At 46.5% G+C, this 18,898-nt stretch overlaps 2 protein-coding genes across 3 annotated transcripts; both read right to left on the bottom strand.

The window, feature by feature from the left end:
* Positions 1–1,503: 1,503 nt before the first annotated feature.
* Positions 1,504–11,647, bottom strand: F2 (coagulation factor II, thrombin). 2 transcript variants are annotated; one of them, XM_084519706.1, is made up of 14 exons: positions 11,490–11,647; positions 10,411–10,574; positions 8,755–8,779; positions 8,496–8,546; positions 7,875–7,980; positions 7,665–7,795; positions 6,296–6,592; positions 5,760–5,873; positions 5,333–5,459; positions 4,742–4,909; positions 4,246–4,419; positions 3,831–4,009; positions 2,214–2,284; positions 1,504–1,799 (listed from the first exon to the last, which is right to left on the bottom strand). In XM_084519706.1, exons 1-14 carry the CDS (start codon positions 11,566–11,568, stop codon positions 1,656–1,658), a joined length of 1,830 nt encoding a protein of 609 aa, XP_084375832.1. In that variant the 5' UTR covers positions 11,569–11,647; the 3' UTR covers positions 1,504–1,655. The 2 variants fall into 2 exon arrangements, with proteins under 2 accessions (XP_084375832.1, XP_084375833.1); XM_084519707.1 differs by lacking the exon at positions 8,755–8,779 and having other exon boundaries at positions 10,391–10,574; positions 11,490–11,628.
* Positions 11,648–17,266: 5,619 nt separating this feature from the next.
* ZNF408 (zinc finger protein 408) lies at positions 17,267–18,877 on the bottom strand (the record flags this gene model as incomplete). The annotated part of the gene is made up of 1 exon (XM_084519696.1): positions 17,267–18,877. One exon carries the CDS (start codon positions 18,875–18,877, stop codon positions 17,285–17,287), a length of 1,593 nt encoding a protein of 530 aa, XP_084375822.1. The 3' UTR covers positions 17,267–17,284.
* Positions 18,878–18,898: the final 21 nt, after the last annotated feature.

The following is an 18,898-nucleotide window of genomic DNA, read 5'->3' as shown; positions in this document are numbered from 1 at the left end:
TATAGTTGCTTACTATGAATGAGTTTTTGCCCTGTGTCTCTGTAGTGTTTGGTTGGACTCAATATCCTGGGAGTTCTGAACTAAAACTTGTGCACATAAATTAATAAAGCCTAATCTTTAGCCCAGAAAATATTTAAATAACATTAAACTGAGTTTTAAAAATGATTCTTCTGTATTGTTTGTAATAAGTCCGCATTAACAGTGACTTACTCCAGAAATTGTACGGTCCTGGTTCCCGTCTGTTAGATAGTTTCTTACAGATACTGGATAGTTGTGGAAGGGTGAGGCTAAAAATGCAGGCATTAGAAGGGCTAAACATTTTCATTTTTCTATGCCTGTGGGTATCAGTGACTTTAAATGATTGTGGAATGGTTGTGCAGTTAAAAATTGGTTTCTTCAGGTATCTCTGGGAAGTTGTTATTGTACTTGCTTTGGGAAATTAAAGTGGGTTGTCTTCAAGTTGGTTCCCAGATAAGCCATCTTCAAGGAGGTTGCAAAAGCAAAACACAGTGGTTGATTGCTAACTTTGTTATCAGCTAATTTCAGGTAGTTCTGCCATATTTTTTCACGTCTCCTTTCACTCTCCTTAATACTCTCTGAAGCACAATCAACGTTATCTATTGCCTGCTTCTCTAACGTGATGGCACTGTGAAGGAAGAGGAATTGGTAATACGATGTCACAGGCAGCAAGGATAGCTTACAAATCTCATGGTCACTTTAAAAGAAAATTGCACTGAACCGATTGGTTTGTCAAGAATACGTTATTTGCTACTGTACTGCTGGGTCTGCAAATATTGCTAAAGAGTTCATGAACGAACTGGAGCTTGAGAGTGATTCCTAAATGGGCTTTATAAGAACAAAACTGGTAGAGTGCAGGATGCTTCCTTTGGACGCACCTTTGACCATGCACAAATTGCTTTTCTGAATCTGGCTATGCCAGTGGAAAATACGCTTCCAGGAGCCAGCACCACCTGCCGTGTAAAAAGTTACTGCCATGCAATAAATCCAATGCTACTTCTTCATCTATTCCAACCCCTATTCCTGTGTAGGATGAGTTGCATATAGCTGGCATCTATAACATCTTTAGACGCTAATTTTGCAAATAATGGTGCTGGTACTTTGTTGACTGCTATCACAGCCAAGAACAGTGCCTTTCTTATTTAAAAAAAAAAAAGTTGATTTATTTCTGACATCAGTATTGTTATTTTGATAATTCCACATTTTTTGTAGGGGGGTTATCTCCAGTACATTTTCTGATCAATTTATGGAAGAGAAAATGAGTTGACTTTAAGGGAGGAAATGGTGTATGAGGGAAGTTTTGCTTACTGCATCTGAAGGCCATCGTCTGAGGTCTAAGATCTCTCGATTATTAGAGCCAATAGAAGGGAAGAGAACGTTTGAGGCACAGCAGGTAATTAGCAGTACAACTGGTGGTGTTTGATACTCCTAGCTATTGTGATTGCATGGATTCAAGTGCAATTCAATTCATGAACAAAAGGAAGATGAGGTTGTTGAGAACTTTTATTTTCAAGGAAGAACACCTTCCTTAGTCAAGTTGTAGGCATGTAACTTTCACTTCAAGATCTTCAATGCTTATGTTTTCAAGAACTGGAATACTGTAGCAAAACTGAGAACAAGCAAGGGGAATGCTTCTTCTATCCCCCATGTTTTTCAATGGCTTTTCTCATCCACTTCTTCAGGCGGAATACGTGGGTATAAAATCCATATTTGCCATCTCGGTCACAGCCTTCTCCCCATGAGACTATCCCCACTTGATACCAGCGGTTGTCATCTGGGTTCTAAATCAAAGCAAAATGGGATCGGCATGAGGAGGGAGAGACTCGGATCTGAGCCTTGTTTGTGCCCCAGCCTGTTTAGTCATGCATGCTGCTTTGGAATTGAGCTTGGCGTATACTAGGTAACAGCTTATTGGCATAACTGTGTCTCCACTCTTAAACCTCTAAGTGGGATTTGGCCATCACTTAAGAAATCCTCAGCTGATCTCTCTATTTGCTGAGAGCTCAGTACAGAAACGGAGCAGAGCTAGATGACTGCAGGATTCATCTCAGTTGCTCAGCTCAGGCTTGAGAGGGGTTTGCTTCAGCCACTCAATAGTTTGTATCTGTGCTGCTGCTTTTTAGACAACTATAAAAGTTCAGTACAACACAACCCCAGTGCCATGCGTTTTATAAGTTTGAGCTTATTGAATGTACCTTCATTACAAAAGGTCCCCCACTGTCCCCTTCACAGGCATCTCCTCTCTTTGAGTCTTCGGGACTGTAACCTACAGGAAAGAAAAGTCAGACATCTGGCTGTAGGGGAAGTGACTGGTGTTGGCTATCTTTTCCTTGAATTATCGCTGCATAACATGTCAGAGCCATGAGATTGCTTGCTGCTTCTACCAGTGTTGGACTTAAAGGGGTTTAAATTTGATGTTTATAAAACAGCCAACTGCTTCTGTCTTTGCAGAGTTACTGATTGTATTATACTGTGCCACCCTCTGTGCTCTCATTCCTATTTTTCATCAGAATAGCTGTTAGTCAGCTGCCACCTTATTTTCAGCTGTAGCTTAGGCTACTCTGCCTTTGTTTCTACAAACTTGTGTGCTCAAGTTCTGTGTACCTTGGTCTTTCATTGTATTGACTAGAGACATGGCCTTCATCACTTTTATTTTCCTGTCATTCTGCAGGTTCTGTTCTTTGTCTCGTCCAACTGATTGTGTTTATTTTCCTACAGACATGTCACAAAGAAAATAGGGGTTTTACTTGGATACTGCCTAGTTCATCAGGAATTCTTGCATTTTCCATCACTCAAGTCTCCCTTTTGAAGTCTCCCTTTTGCTGCCCTATGTCTGAATCTCACCTATTTTACAAGTGTTTTCTAGAAAAAGGAACTATGAATACTATATTGTTGGTGTACTCTACTATGAAATTGGCTTCTATCCTAACTTTCAAGCATTTATGTTATTAGATGGAAAGAGGACAAACTCTGCCAAAACTTTTTGGAGATTTGCTTGCAGAAACTTATGAAGACTGCAGGAATGAAGAATATAGCAGAAAGTATTAAACCAGTACATAAATCCATAGTGTGTTTATATCTTCAATGCTATGTTTATGCCTCTTCCCTCTCCAAAAGGGTATGGTGCTAGAAGAGATTTAAGAAGGTGCAACAAGGATTATCAGAAGTACAGAATGCCTTCTATATTAGGAAAAATTAAGTCCTACTCAGCTTGGGAGAAAGATGACAGAGCTGTGAGAGGTCTGTAAAATATCGTATTACATCAAGAAAAGTGTTTTTAAAGCTATGATTATAGATGTGCACCTCTTCAAATTTGTTAGGAAATTTAACAGAACGTGAGGAATGCCTCTCTTCTCACATGCTGTAACTAATCTGTGAAGGAGCCTGCCACAGAAATTGTGGGCATAAGAGTAAACAGGTGCTCAAAAGGTTGAGATAAGTACAGAATGAGTCACTTAGCCTAGTGAGTAGTATAGCTGGTTTGCAGCCTTCAATGCAGGAAGCTGCTGAACTGTTCCTTGTGCTGGTGAAAAGATTGTTCTCAGAGCTCTTGCACAGCTGTTGCTGATACATAGCGGTGCCATTGTGCTAGTTGGTCTGACAGCGTGGTGGCACAAACCTTATTCATAGCTTTAACTTCTCCTGCCTTCAAGTCTGAGAGTTGGAAAAAAAAATTATCATGGGAAAGTTATTCTTTAGGAGGGCACTTAAAAATTTATCAGAAAGTAACCTTGTGGTATGTGTCCCAGCAGGAGCTCAGCCCCCTTGTCTTCAGTGGCAGGTGTTTGCCTTATGTCTCTGGGTCTACTTACCTGCACAGAACATGTTGTCAGTGACTTTAACTCTGGTGGATGCCTTGCAGGTATCTTGGTCTACAATGGGTATGTTGAGCTGTTGCAGGACTGTGGGGAGGTTGCTTGGGCTAGTGGCCCATGTTTCTTTCAGATTCCCCCAGCCAGTTACCCGCCCTTTATAACCTGCCAGCATCAGCCTGTGGAAGCAATCACAGAATGGAAGGAAGCGTAATTATAATCAAATTATAATCCTTCTGTGGAAATCCTTCCACAGAATGGAAAGAAGTGTAATTATAAAATCAAGTATGTTGTAACAGCTTTCTCCTGTCTGGCTCCTTTGCTGTGAATCGCCTATACAGGCGTTTTTATTTTGTCTTCTCTGAAGGCCCAAAGGGCGCTGTTGCAGCCTGTATTTCTAGGTTTGCTGCCTCACCTTTGCACAACCTCTTTGGTAGGCAGGCAGACAGGATGGATGTAGTCACTGAAGGTGATGGGTCTCTTCAGGTGCAGGAGGGCAATGTCTCGGTCCATGTTCTCTTTCCAGTTGTACTTGGGATGGAGGATGATCTTATCCAACAGAGCAATTTTCTCTTTGTTCTTTTCATATCTGAAATAGTTGTGAAGGAAAGAATGCATTGTACAATAGGAAATGAGCAGCTCTGAGGCTGATGCTTCTCTCAGATCTGTTGTGCCCTCTGAGACGTTGTCCCCCTCCTGACAGGGGAGTGCCCCTTTAGACCTTCCAGGGTTCTGCTCGCCCTTTCAATATCAGCAACGGCTGTCTCCATTAAATCTCATTCTTCAGATTAATAGCATTGACTCTATATGTTTCCTTGGGTACTGAATGATATTCTAACCTCACTGCATCTCACTACCTCAAGAGAAAAGCTAGTGTACTCTCACTTAGTTTAGGCTGTTCAGGCTCTTACTTTGCCCTGAAATGTTTGCCAATCCGCACCAAGATGTCATTTGTAGTTAAGTTCTTGTCCCAGGGTGGATAAAAAAGACAATGAGCAGCAGTCAAGACCCAGTTACTACTGATGAGGCTGGCACCACACAGGAGCTCTTGAGGGCTCTTTTTGTAGAGCATCACCTGCCTGAAACAAAAGGAAAGAGGAAGACTTAAGACTAATGTCTTGGCTTGCAGTGTGTGTCTTGGGGCAATTCAAGGAGAGCAGAGTTTGGATCGAGCAGGGAAGGGCTTTGTGCTGTACTGGTAAAGACTGCAGAGGTCTATTTCTATGTAATAGGCAATTTACCTTATCTCCTTTACGTACCTCTCTGCTCCAGCAAAGCTGGAAAGAGGAGCAATGAGCCCCACCACCACTAGCATTCCCTGGCAAGCATGCATTTAGCTGAAGCACAGAGAAGCTTCTTTCCTACTCTTTTTCTACCCCTCTGTCACATGCTTGGAGAATCTGTGCTTAGAAACAATACTAACTGCATGCTTCCTGCCATGAGAGATCCCTTTTATTTTCCCCTGTGGTGGAAATGAAGGACTATGATGAGATAATGCTTACCAGGGGGAACTTCCCAGTTCTGCATCATCCCCATGCACAACTCTGCCTCCTATATAGGACTCCAGCAGCTCCTTCTCACTTTTGTCTGTTAACTTTTTCTTCTCAAATAAAGGACGAGTGCCACAATCTGGGGGGGAAAAAAAAAAACAACAGACAATCTGGTTTTGATACTCTGCCTCGTTCACAGTAGCAAAATTGTCTGCAGTCACCATGCTCAGCTTGAAAAGCTTAGGACAGGCATGCTAATTAGCTCCATGATTTTAACTAGAGCTTAACTTTTGATGAACCTTTATGCAAATTAAATATCTCCTACCCTTGCTTTTGACAGCATTTGGTAAGCTGACATTTCTGAGGTACAGTGAGTGCTCTGTGGGAAGAAGCTGCAACTTTTCTACCAACTGATGCTGTATCTAGAGTTTTTGCTCACCTGCTTCACCTGTACCAAAAGTTGCATCATCAAAGAAGGTTTGGAACTCTTGAGGAAGGAGGGTACGTCCTCCTCTTTCCTCCAGCTGTTCATACTCATCCTCTAGCAAGCTGTCTGAGAGAGACAGAAAGATAACATTGTAAAAGGCTTAGCTGCTGTGGTCTCCATCTTCAGAGCAGCGTCGATGTCCATTTCCCAACACAGTGAGAATGACAGAGGAATGATGGTTGAGAGCCCTTGCTACTTTTAATGCTCATTGTCTACCAGCGAGAGAGACCCAAGAGAGTTCAGTTACATGCATGTATGGCAGGTTAGTACATGAAGGCTTCCACATGTGTGGCATTGTGTTAGTGGTAGACATGTCAGTACTAGGTTAAAGGTTGGACTAGATGATCTTAGAGGCCTTTTCCATCCTGACTGATTCTATAATGATTCTATGATTATAATTTCTCCTCCCCCTCCCCTGTCAGGTCCTTCATTCTACTTGCACGTACTACCTTTTTTGCCCCTGCCTCAAACCAATACAGGATTCTCACCGCAGTAGTTCAGGTCACAATATTCGAAGTAGGGTGGTTCATCTGTTACACACCAGACACCCTCTTCATCTGCATCAGGGTTCCGACAGTAATTCTCCAGCAGCTTCACCTCTGGGGTGATGTCTTTATTTTGGAGCAATGCCTTGGCCTTCTCTGAGTTCCACGGCAGGCATTTTGCCCCAGACACAGTGACTGAGAGGGTCCCGGTATAAAGCATGCCTCTCTCCGGTTCACAGGCCTGCACTGGAGCTGTTGTTGTGACCCGTGGAGTAAATTCAACTGTTGTCCTGTCTTGACCTGGAAGGACAGAAAGCTGTGATTTAAGTCATAGCTTTGCATTAGAAAATACTGAGCAGCCATTGAGGAAGCAGCAGTAAGCACTTTAATGGGGGAGACTGCATCTCTGTGAGACTGATTCATGGCAACTTGATCACAAAGGAACTGTACAAGAAAGCTAAGGATTTTCTAGTCCAGTTATATCCATGCACGTGTAAGTGTAACAGTTGGTTACTTTGCCATAGGGCAGAAACTAACTCATGAGCAGAGACGGTGCCAATGTGTGGTCATCCCAAAAGCCGAGCATTATTTTTCTCCAGTTTGCCACATGTCAGATTGGAGCAATGTTAATGATTTTAATGCTTCAGAACAATTATTTGTCAAATTTGTTATGACCTCTATGACTTTCATGAGTCATTGCCTCTAGTCTCTGCTTTTGCAAGAGAAGCTTCTGCTGTGACAAGGTTCTCCACTTTCAACCATTTCTTCTGAGATGAAGGCCAAGCCCCAGAGGAGACAGCTCTGTGTTGTAGAGAAGAAATGGGAAGGTACAAGTGGAGGGGGATAGTTCTCCATCCTGTCAAAGGGGATAATGAGACAAGGGCATCTTCTGTCTTCTTGAGAGGAGACAGAATGTCACATGCTGCACGCTTCTGTATGAGCGAACATTAAGGCGAGCAGTCAAGCGTAAGTTGTGGTGGTTTTATCCTAAAGGAATTTTGACCCAAAAAAAGGCAATATGACTCATTGCTGTCACAAGTTAGAGGCAGCTGAGTCAGGATCTGGGGGTGCTCCTGGCTGGCAAAATTGCAGTAGACTGCTGGAAACTGTTGACAGCAGGTTTAATCTCGTTTTGTATTAGTCTAGAGAAAACACGGCGTTAGAGGGTCTTACCCAAGGTAGATGGACGGGCATCTCCTTGCCACTTTCTCCCCAGCCACTTTTAACCTTTAAGGCACAGCTTCCCTACTCTGAATGACCTCTGTTTGTATAAGATCCCTTCCTGCTAATTCTCACCCCTTCCTTAGCATCAGTGTTAGTGCAAAGTTCCTTGCTCGCGGAGAGCTTGCAGGGGCGCAGTGCTGAGGCGTACCGCACACTGGAATGGGACATTCCTCCCGTTCCACTGTTGGGTCTCGGGTGTAGCACCACGGGCCTTCAGAGTTGTTGTCTGGGTTCCTGCAGTAGTTCTCGATGAGGTTGGGATAGATGGTGGCATTAAACCTGGGGGAAAAGGCTGGTTAAGCTAGGAAGGAAGGACACCAGGGAAAACTCTCCAGGGGAAAGGGGGAGATGCACTTACTTAGGGATATGTGGGTATTTGCTTGTCCACACTTGACATTCAATCCCGGATTTGGTGTAACTAATTGTCCCCTGATAGTTCTGGCCAAGACCAGCAGAGCAGTTACCTGTCAAAAGCCCAATACAGGGTAAGCCTGGGCCAGTGGACATGGATGTTACACTTCTCAAGGTCAGAGGTACCCTCCCACAAAGCCCTTTATCTTTTACTGCATACACAAGCCTGCACAGGCGTTCTCTTTAGGGGGTGGGAAGAGCACATGGCTTAAACTCTCTCTGCTTCATCAGAGGGAGCTCATCCTGAGGCTTTGTTCTTTGCTTTGGCTGTAGGCACAGGTCAGAGTATTTCTGAGAGGCCAGTCTAGCCTAGAGCTGGTCAGGGACACACTACTGTGTCACTGGGAAAATGAATGCTACCCTGTATCGTTTTAATTGGGAAGTTAGGCAGTTTGTGAAATGGTTACTGGGGAAATAAAGAGGATGAAAGGAATTTCAAGATCCCCTCATGCTATTTTTTCCTTCTAATCAGATGACCTCACCACCTTCAGATTGTTTTTTTCCATCCAGACTGTATGAAGCAGGTTTCTGGCACTCAGGGAACTTGAGGTCCCCATGAATTTCTTACCTTCTAAACAAGCATCCAAAGCCGTCCTGGTCTTTCTCATGCCCTGACATGCTAACAAAATAAGAAAAATAAAAAACATTACAAGAAAGGAATCTAAGCAAGCATCATGGTTTGAACCATTTTATCTAGGGCTTATTTTAACATAATGGCTTTGTCCTGGAGAGTGAGCTCTCCTGAGGGGGAAGGGAGCCATTCCTCCAGGATGGGTCAGTACATCCTGAGGGAGAGCAGAGCGCCTGCAGGACTTGGAGCAACTTACCTTGGTATTTTGGCCAAAATACATTCTGTAAAAACAAACAAACAAAAATATTGAAGAGCAGAGTGCAGACATCAGACCTTGCTTAGCTGCTGCAATTCAACCAGTAGAATGCCTTATCACAGCAAGTGGCACAAACTAACCTAGCTCTTTTGATAGCAAATATGAAGTCCAACAAAGCAAAAAATCTAATATAAAACTCCATTCCCACCCACCAGACTCAGGGATCAGGTCTTTTTCAGCTTTGCCCAAGCTAGGCAAGCATTTTGGAGGCAAAACACTGAACTTCATGCATGCGTGTTTCTGCATCTTTGCAATACCCAGACGTAAGATCTCCACCATCTCCAACAGTCTGAAGCTTGGAACGACCTCATCTGTAAGCCCCTGTCCCTAGCTAAGTGGAGGTGGGACAACTGTTGAGGAATATTACAACAGCTTCTGGTTATCTACCTTCCTTTCGCAACCATGGAGCTCCAAAATTACGTTTTTATCCTGTTACTATACAATGTGCTTTGCTTTATGCCCCATGCTGGCAAAAACCAGTACCATAATACAGCTGTGTCCCTGTGACAAACTAGCCTGATGTGTGCAGGTGTCTGTACCATCCTGTGAAAGGTCATTTTGACCGTTCTGTCTGTCCTGAGCCTCCACCTTGTGTTTGTCTTCTCTGGATTGACCTAGAACAGGATGTGCCAAAGGGAATTTTTATCCCTAACAAAAGCGGAGATGCAAACCCTGAAGATCAGTTACTGTGCAGGAACATTTGTTGTCTCTTTTAGACTCTTGATCATGCAACGGATCATCTCCAGGAGAGACTCTGGTTGTTTGCTATGGACTTGCAACTAATCAGAGTAACAGAGAGAACGGTCACTTTTAAAAAAGACCAGAGATGCTTACAGCAATTCTCCCTCATCAATGTGCAGAGGAAGCAGAGCTTGTGCTGCAGTATGGAAGTCCAAGGAATTGAACCCAGAACTTCTAAAGATCATATGCAGGTCCTGCTCCATTCTTCAGATCTGCACCTCTCCTACGCAGCCTGAGAGTTTGTGCTGCCCTAGGAATACTCTGCAGAGCTTCTTTCCTGCTGGCTTAAACTCCTAGCTGGTAATCTGGTTTGTGTTTTATTCTCAGGTGTGGAATTCAGCACTGATACTGGCCTTGGGGCTAGGAGCATTTCACAAAATGACAATGAAAAAAATGTAGCAGAGTGAGAGTGTGTCTGAAAACCAGAAGAAGGGACAAACTATGCCAGAGTTTCAGCTCAGAGGGGCTTGAGGCACCTGCACTCCGGGTTTGATTGTGAAGGCATCTGTTCTGTGACTGTCTGGGGCTGTGGCAGTTCAAATGTGTGTGGCAGCATGCTGGACTAGTGCAAGATGAAATTCTTGGCTAGTAGTTGAGGAAATACTCACTTTTTTTCACTTCATGTTTACAATAGAGAAGGAAGGAAAAGAATCTGAGCTTTGAGGTGCGTTTCCTGGTGTGGCTCTAGGAGGGAGTCTCCCTGAGGGTGTCTAAGCTCCCTGTGTGTCACACACACACCAACCTTATCTTTCTATCACAAAATTCAGCCTTAAAACCCCAGTGCCTAGCTTTGTGTGACCCACTGCTCTCACTGCAGGAGTCAGCCGCGGGACACCCCCGTGCCCTGTGACGTACCGTGTCAACGGTGGATTCGAGGGCTTCGAAGGCCTCCTCGTAACTGCATATCTCCTCCAGGCACTCTCGCTCCAGGTTTCCTTTAAGCATCTCTTCAAGAAATCCCTTGTTGGCACGTCGCGGGCGCTTGAGCAATGACAGTGCCTGCCCCTTTTCCAGGAAAACTACCGAGTCAGAACACTGCCAGTCAAAGGGATGCTCGCAGTGGGAGGGTCCCCGCATCTTCCCTCGCAGTTTCCAAAAGTCACGCTCAGCTGATGTGCTGATCCCATAGCCCAACCTCCCCCAGCTCACCACAGAGAGAGGAGAAGCCCTGCCCAAGACCTGTCAAGTCCACACCTGACGATCAGCGCAGTCTTGCTATAATTCATCTTTTGGGGTTGGCAGCGCTGAGGCAGCAGAAGCGATAGGAGTCCTCAGCAAAGCTGCTCTGCCGATTTGCAGTTAGATAGAGGCTTGTTTGCCCAGAGCCCGCCTAGAGCTCTCTGCCAACCAGTGTATTTCTGTCTCGCCAGCCTCATGCTACTGTGGCAGGCATAGCTTGATTCCATCTTTGTGTTCAGAGACTCTGAACTGAGACCTGTGGACAGGTCTTCCCTCACAAAGCAATGTGTCAGAGAGGACCTAAGCTCATATTAAGAACAGATGGATGAAGTAAAGGCTCTGGGAGAAGAAACGGAGCAATGAGCAGGAAGGCTGCATACTGCATCTGACCTAAACTGTAGATAAGGGCAGCTGAAGAGGCAACAGAGAATTGTAGCAACACAGGCGAGCTGAGGAACTAACCCAAAAAGTGGCTGTGCTACACAAGGTCCTGAACTGAGCCCCGTTCCCCTTCCCCACCATCTCCCAGGTGACCCACAAAATCTACTGAGCTGTTGGCTTTCCCTGCCAGCTGCTGGATGCTGCTGCATCCTCCTGTGCAGGAAAGCCCTCTGCTCAGTCCACTCTCTGCACCCTTTTGCTCCTAGCTACAAGGTTTAGAAGCTCCACAAGCTTCATCCCTGGAAAGAAGTAAGTCCATCTTCCTTCCTTCATCACCCACTGGTCCAGCCCTTCTCCCTGTGCCAGAGACTTACCTCCATCGTGGCTCAAGGTGAGGTGCAGGAGGCTGGAAAGGAGCAGGCCCTGCAGTATGCTGGTTTTGCTGTGCGCCATGCTGTACAGCCCTGGCTGTGGAGGAAATGCAACGGGAGCAGAATAAGCGGAGTCACAGCCCGGCCGGGTTAATATTAAACCAGAATGAAGAAACAGGACTCCAGAGGTCATGGTGTGTCAGGGACAGCGGGACTGAGGCTTCTCTTATCCATCCTCTTTTGGCATCTCTCCCTCCCTTTTCATTTTCATACTTAATTGGTGGAAGCCAAACAAAATACCTCTAAATGCACACACCCCAGGAGAAAAATTAGCATCTCATTTCATAACAGGGAAGATGCGAGAGGACAAGCTTGTCCCAGGGCACAGGGAGAACTTGGGCTGGCCGAGAGAAGTCTCTGCCAGGGGACAGCCACCCCAGCCCAAGCAGCTCACTACTTTTCCTGCGGTGCCACCCGGCTCCCCCCACAGCTCTTGGCATGACTGCTGCCTCCCCACCGTGCTGGTTCCAAATCCTTCTGCTTTTAGGAGCAAGCCGCCCCTTTTTCCCCTGGTGTCCAGTTGTCTTTTCTCCCTGCAGTTATCACCAAGCTTAGCCCCAGCTATTTTGGCACCCAAACCCACAGTTTAAGTCTCCTCCATCTCCCTCATCCATGCCATGTATCAGAAGGGGTGCCTGCTGCAGCCCATGTGGAATTTAATTTCCCCCCCCAGTGAGGTCAGCAATGCCATTCTCAGTGTGTGTGACTTCCCACTGTATATTAAAATACATCCAAAAGGAAGCAGAGGCTCTGCCAAGCAAGGAGCTTGAAACAGGCAGAAAAACAAGGGCTTGCAGGAACAGGGAGGCAGGAGTAATTCAGGTGCCACAACATCAGCTAATAAATAAGTAAAGAACTGGACTTCCAGAGCTGGGAACACCGTCATGATCCCTACAACAATCAGAAAATCGGCATGGTGAGAACACAGCAGAAAGCAGGGCAGGGTCAGGATGGTCTCTAGAGCTGCCACATGGCACAAAAGTGTTTTCTGCCAGCAGGGAGCATGTTTTGTGCTGTGCCTCCGTGCAGGGGATACGGCTGTAATATTTATCTCCATAGAAGGAGTGCAAATATTAGCATTAGGGTGGCTCAGGAATGACTCTGTGTCCACTGGTACAAAGAGCAGTTGCAGAGGCTCCCGCCCTCACCCAACAGGAGTATCCCCTGCTCTCACCCACCACACCTGGGTTTTGGAGAGGCGCCTCCAGGAACAGCCAAACTGCCCTGGGTGTGTGTATATAGGATTATGCACAACCCTAGAAACACCCCGTGTTACTTTGCAGGAGGGAACCGGCATTTAGGAGAAATGCACAGGCAGGGACTGCAGTAAGGCGGGGGCAGGAGGGAGGCATCAGTGCACAAACAAAGGTTTGGAAGAACGGGGAAATCAGAGCTGCTGCTGTCCCACACAGCAGCCACCACTGCTCCTCACTGTGCAAGGAGGCTCAAACAGCCCCACGTTTCTGTAAGCCTGGCTGGCAACCAGCGGGACTTGCTCAGCTGGTAGAATAGAAGAGGATGGCAGCAGGGACAGTTTCTTTACTCGCTGTATGATAATTTGGTTCTGGTCTCACACTGCAGGTGGGACAAATGACCTCAAGGTTGTTTTCACCAGGGCAGAACTGAGCGATCCCAAGTGGCTGTGCATGCGGAGCAGAAATAGCACTGGTGGAAGACCACCCTGACTTCTTGGCTGTAGTGATGAGTGATGGATATGCACCTGTGCAAGTGTTCATTGTGGATCCCAGTAAGAAAGGGCACAGAGTGCACAAGGTATTGATTAAAATGGCATTTGTTGGAGATCACATTAGAAGGCAAAGAGGGATAGCATTAGTGCCAAGTGGAAGCAGCCTGTAGGCTCTCCAGTTAGCATTAGCCATCTTAGCTCACCCTGTGGCCAAGTGATACATGCAGCACAGCACAAGGCTGCTCCTACTCACGCCAACTCGCTATGTGGATCCCTGGAGTATTCCCCTTCATAAGAATTTCCAATATACTCATTTTTTTTTCTTCATTCCTGCACTTCTCTCTGTCTCTTCTTTGTAATAACCACACAACCTTTATACTAGAGCTGAAATCAGCAGCTGTTATGTTTATGCACAGCATTTTACCATCTTGCTTTTCCTTTCAAGGAGAAATGTTAGCACTTTATATGATATCATGCATCGTATAGGGGGAAGTTTAAGCAACACTAGAATCTGGCTGTTAAGCTTGGTTATTGGACAGATATCAATATCCTTTGATATTTATCTGTCATCTACCTTTTGTGTCAGAAATCTGTTCTGATCCCTTCATCTGTTTTGTTGCTTAAAGACTTGTTTTAAAAAAAAAAAAAAAAAGTTACTGAAACCAACTGTTCTGTCACTGTGTCTGGCTGCTTCTTTTCCAGTTGCTGTTCTTCAGCGGCTTCCCCTGTGAGACAGGACCAAACCCAGTGCTGTAAGGCTGATAACTGTAACTGCTGCAGCCTCTTGTCTCAACTGTCACTTAAGTTTCAGCTATTTCTTTACACTGACGTTGCATTATATGTGGAGATTTCTGCTACATCCTGGGGCTTTTTCATCACATCCCCAGGGGTTTTGACTTCCACGCTTTGAACATTTAACTCTTCCATCTCTATTCGTCATTCCTGTAAGCAACTTTTTATCATCTCCTTTTCTTTTTGCCTGTAATGGATGCTATTTTCTTTCCTAGGTGAAGATTTGCACCTTTATGCTCCCACAAGTATGGTTTTCAACACAAATGGGAGTTTTGAGCTCTTTCCCCATATGGGTTAACTCTTTTTTTTAAATGAAGAAAATATTTGTCATTTACCAGTATCCCAAAGCCCTGGTGAAGCGCTTCCAGCAAGGCAGACCGTGACTGGACAGAAGACCTGTGTGCTTGCTGCCTGGAGATGTATGGGTCACAGGCATGCAGGATCTCCAATGAGACCCCAACCAGACAGGTTCTACAATTCTCTTGGTTGTCATCTCACACCAGGATTGTGTGATGAGGTTGCCCAGGACGTCCCTTCACTTTGGTCATAATTAATGGTCCCATGTTCTGGGATCCCAAACTTTGCCCTGTCCTTGCTGCTTACGGATTATACTGCCTACAAACGGCACAGCAGCGAGCAGCCTGCTCCTTCACCTGCATTTCTTGCTGCTGGGATACCCACACTAGTTCTTTCCTTATCCTCCATATTTCCATATCCACACAAGAGACTCTTTTACCCCTCGCATCAGACCAAAACATTCCCACACTCTTTTCAAGCATGTTAGTAACAAGCAAGTACAACACATTCTTGTTGAACTTTTCTCATCCCTTCCTCTTGGAGAAAACTTAATATTTCAGCTGGAGTGGGACTTCCAAATAACTCCTTCTGAATCTCCCAGCTCACCAGAAGGTCACCCAGGCCAAACACCACGTGATTATTTCTCATGACTGTCGACAGGACCCAGCAGGAACCCATTCTTTTCCTCACTATCTGTCCAGTAAGGCATTTCTCACCAGGATCCTTCTGACTACACCAAATGTAGTGCAAGTGTTCATTACGGATCCCCATAAGAAAGGCACTCAGACTCCACAATATGTTAATTAAAATACCATTTATTGGAGATAACATTGGAGACAAAGGGGATGGCATTCGAACATCTTACAACTCTACAGATGCTGTGAACCCCGAGTTCCGTGGATCCTATCCTTGCTGAGGTTCACCAGCATCCTCATCTTTGGAGTTACGATAGGATTTCCTTAGAATTAAATAACTCTGTTCATCACTTTTACCATTAAGATGTTCACAGTCACTAACACAACAGTTTTTCTGTTAGGACCACGTAATTGCTCCTGTTTATTCTCCCCTATTCGCTCAGAATGAAGAAGGCAGTTACAGGGCAGCAGATTAAGCAACAGGGGCCTGGATTCTCCCCTTCCCTTTGCCCTGCTGTTCCCCCTTCTCTCCCAGTTGTGCTGTGACAGAGGGCACAGGCTTCAAACACAGCATGAGAGCTCCAGCGAGAACACTTTGCAGCTGTGTCAATATTTGAAAGCTGCAAGAGTTCAGTCAGGCACCACAGGGGGAGCAGTAGAAAGCAGTGCAGCTTCAAATTTAAGCCCTCCCGCATACACCTGTGCTCCCACTGCTCTGTCTCCAAACTCTCAGGGCAAAGACTGAGCGCATCTGCCCTGCCCTGACTTCAGAGGAAATAGCTGAAAATGAGGATATCCAGCAGCTCATCAGCTGAATTTTACCTACCTGCCTCACCTCAAATCAAGGTGTTGTGGATCTGACTCTAGTACCTCATCTACAAACCAGTCATAAAAGTTTATGAAAAAAGTTGAAAGAAGGATGAGTAAAAACCACAATGAACAGTTTCTCAGATGGTCACTTTACTGTCTTTATAGCACCCCAAATGGGAATTGTGCTAATGATGATTCTCAGGTGACGCCATCCCCTCCTTTTGCAGTGGGCATAAAAAGCCCAGAGATCTTAGGCCTCTGAACAAAACTTTCTAGGGAAACGCAGATGTTGGAGAGGGTCAAGATGGAGACAATGAATGGCTAAAGTTAAGGAGGTGGCAAATGAAAACAGTTTGTGTAAGAAATGCAAGTGTGGGGCACTGAAAGATCTCTGCTAGGGCTGGTATTGTTGATTTCTTCCTATAAGGCCAAATTCACATGGCCTTTGGAAATGTGCACTTCTTTCCAGGTACCAATTTTATTCAGTGTATCTCACATGGCAAATGAGCACTAAAGAAGATGGAGCAGTGGAAATATTTGGGGTGTAGTTGCAGTTTTGCTGTCCTTTTAGCTTTATGGTGCAGGAACAGGAAAGAACTGGAATACAGGAAGCAAGAATACAAGAAAAAGAACAAGGAAACAGATTAGTGAACCCCATTTGCATGTGGCGGGGAAAGGGAAAATCTGAGCATACTGAAATGAGCTGTTGAACCCTTACCTGGACAGGTAAGGCGCTTCTTGGCCAGGAACAGTGAAAATTCACTGTATAATGTTCCTAGTACTGTGAGAAAGGAAACAATCCTTTACCATCCCTGGACAGACCAGAGAGCCAGGAAGCCAACAGCAAACAAAACAGGGGAAAACAGAGGAAAAACACTGAGCCCTAGCTCTAAGGCAGGACTTTGCTTCTGCTGATTGTGAAAAATGGTTTTCAAAAAAAAAAAAACACAACAGGGACACCTTGTAAATGCTTGTAAATGCATCCCAGCAATGTCTGGCATTAGCATCACGCTCATGTGGTCAGAAATGCTGTTGGGCTCCAGCATAAAATCCCAGAAAAGTGCTTGAATAGCAACAGTTAAGCAGGAAAAGAAAAATTTGAAAGGAAGGAATTGTTCAAGGCTGCTGCTTTTAGATTTTTCCCCATGGTGCACCATCACCCGCTGACAATGTAACAGACAGAGCAGGGGCCCTGCTTGTTAAAACGCTGTTTCCTCTCTAAGTTGTTCCCATCAACAGCCAATGCCTTCCCTGCACCAGGCCTGGCACGTGTAGGTTCATAGCAGCTACTGAAAAGACCGAGCTCTACACCCACAAGTTACCTCTACAGCTACTATTTCTGCCTGGTGCTGAGCCCCAGGGCCTTTGTTGCCACAGAAAACAAAACAAAACAAAACAAAAAAACAGAGCTAGTTTTTTTTTAAAAAAAAATATATATATATATATATATTTTTTTAATAAAATCTGTTTTTTTTTTTAATTATTATTTTTATTTAAAAAAAAAAAAAAAAAACACTTTAATATTCTGTACAGAAGCTCTGCAAGCTGAGATAGTCAGGTCCCAGTCTCGACCTCCACCACTTTGGCCACTGCTCCGAAGCCCACCCCCTCCTGGATGATGACCACGTCACTTGGTGAGCCCTTGTCCTGCACAATAACGCACTTGTCCTCGTGCTCGGAGATGGTGATTTCAATGACGTCCTTTGTCGATGGCAAATGCTCAGCAGGTCTCCTGTGTGCCTCAGGACCTGGGGTCTGCCCTGAGGCTGGTAAGCAGCAATGCAGTGACCACTGGCTGTGATCAGGAGCTCTGCCTCATTGTCTGGCTCTAGCACCTCCACCATGAGCAAGGCAGGCTCTGCCACCTCCTCCTCTTGATGGCTTTTCCTCTGATGCCTTCTCCTTGCTGCCTGGGGTAGGTCCACAGCAAGAGAGGCCCCTGCCGTGTTCAGTCCCTCAGGGTCCTTTTCCGCCTTGTGGGCGAGCATGTGGTGTGCCAGGCTCTGCGAAAGGTTGTAGCCCATGCCGCAGAGCTCACATTGGTAGGGCTTGTCAGCCAGGTGGCACTTCTGGTGGCGCTGCAGCTTGGTGGCCAGGGTGTAGGACTTGCTGCAGCGCTCGCGGGTGTGCAGCGTGTGGGGGTCCCGCAGCACCTTGCCACACACCGTGCACAGGTGGGCCTCGCCCGTGTGCGAGATGAGGTGGTGCCGCAGCTCGGGCAGCTTGGGGAAGGCGTCGCCGCAGAAGCAGCACTCGTAGGGCTTCTCGCCCATGTGCAGCCAGAGGTGCTCACGCAGGTTGCTCTGCTGTCGGAAGGCCTTGCCGCAGTAGGGACAGGCATAAGGGCGCTCCCCGCTGTGCAGCCGCATGTGGTTGTGCAGGGAGCCGGGGTTGGCCAGGTGGTGCCCGCAGATGGCACACTGGCATCCCTTGGGATCAGCCGGGCCGGTCGCTGCGGCTGCGTGGATCTTCCTGTGGATGCGCAGCGAGGGCCGGCATGCAAAGGCCTTGCCGCAGTGCTCGCAGGAGAAGGGGCGCTGCCCGCTGTGCAGGACCCGGTGCTCCTGCAGGTTGCGCTTCGTTCGGTACGCCTTGTCGCACCGGGGGCACTCGAAAGTCCGCACGCCCCGGTGGGCCAACAGGTGGGCTTTGAAGCTCTCCTCCGAGCTGTAGCTCTTGCCACACTCCGTGCAGAGGAAGGGTTTGTGGCCAGCATGGACGAAATGATGCTTCTTGAGGTGGCAGAGCTGCAGGAAGGCTTTGCCACACTCCCCACACCAGTACCTTCGCCTGGCCAGCCCCTTGTGGGACAGGGCACCTGGCAGGGGGACCGGGCTGCCAGCATGACCCCGCACCAGCTCCATGCAGTCCTCCTGCTCTCCAGGCTGCCCCAGTGAGCCCTTTTCCCCATGCTCCGGGGATCCCAGCTTGGAGTCTTCGCAAACTTTGCCCTCTTTCCTGCAAGTCCCTATATCCTCTCCTGAAGGCCTGGGCTGCCGGGGTTCTTCCCCAGCTGTCCTGGCCCCACAGCCCTTAAGGCACTTCTGGAGCTGCCCACTTGAGGGCAATGACAGCTCCCGCTCTCCCGAGCACGCCTCTTTTTGCCCCATCTCCACTTCTCCTGCCGCGGA

This window comes from Aythya ferina (assembly GCF_964211825.1).
Source record: "Aythya ferina genome assembly, chromosome: 5".
NCBI classification, from domain to species: domain Eukaryota; kingdom Metazoa; phylum Chordata; class Aves; order Anseriformes; family Anatidae; genus Aythya; species Aythya ferina.
The sequence above is the reverse complement of the archived record's forward strand: the minus strand, read 5'-3'. Positions and strand labels throughout refer to the sequence as shown.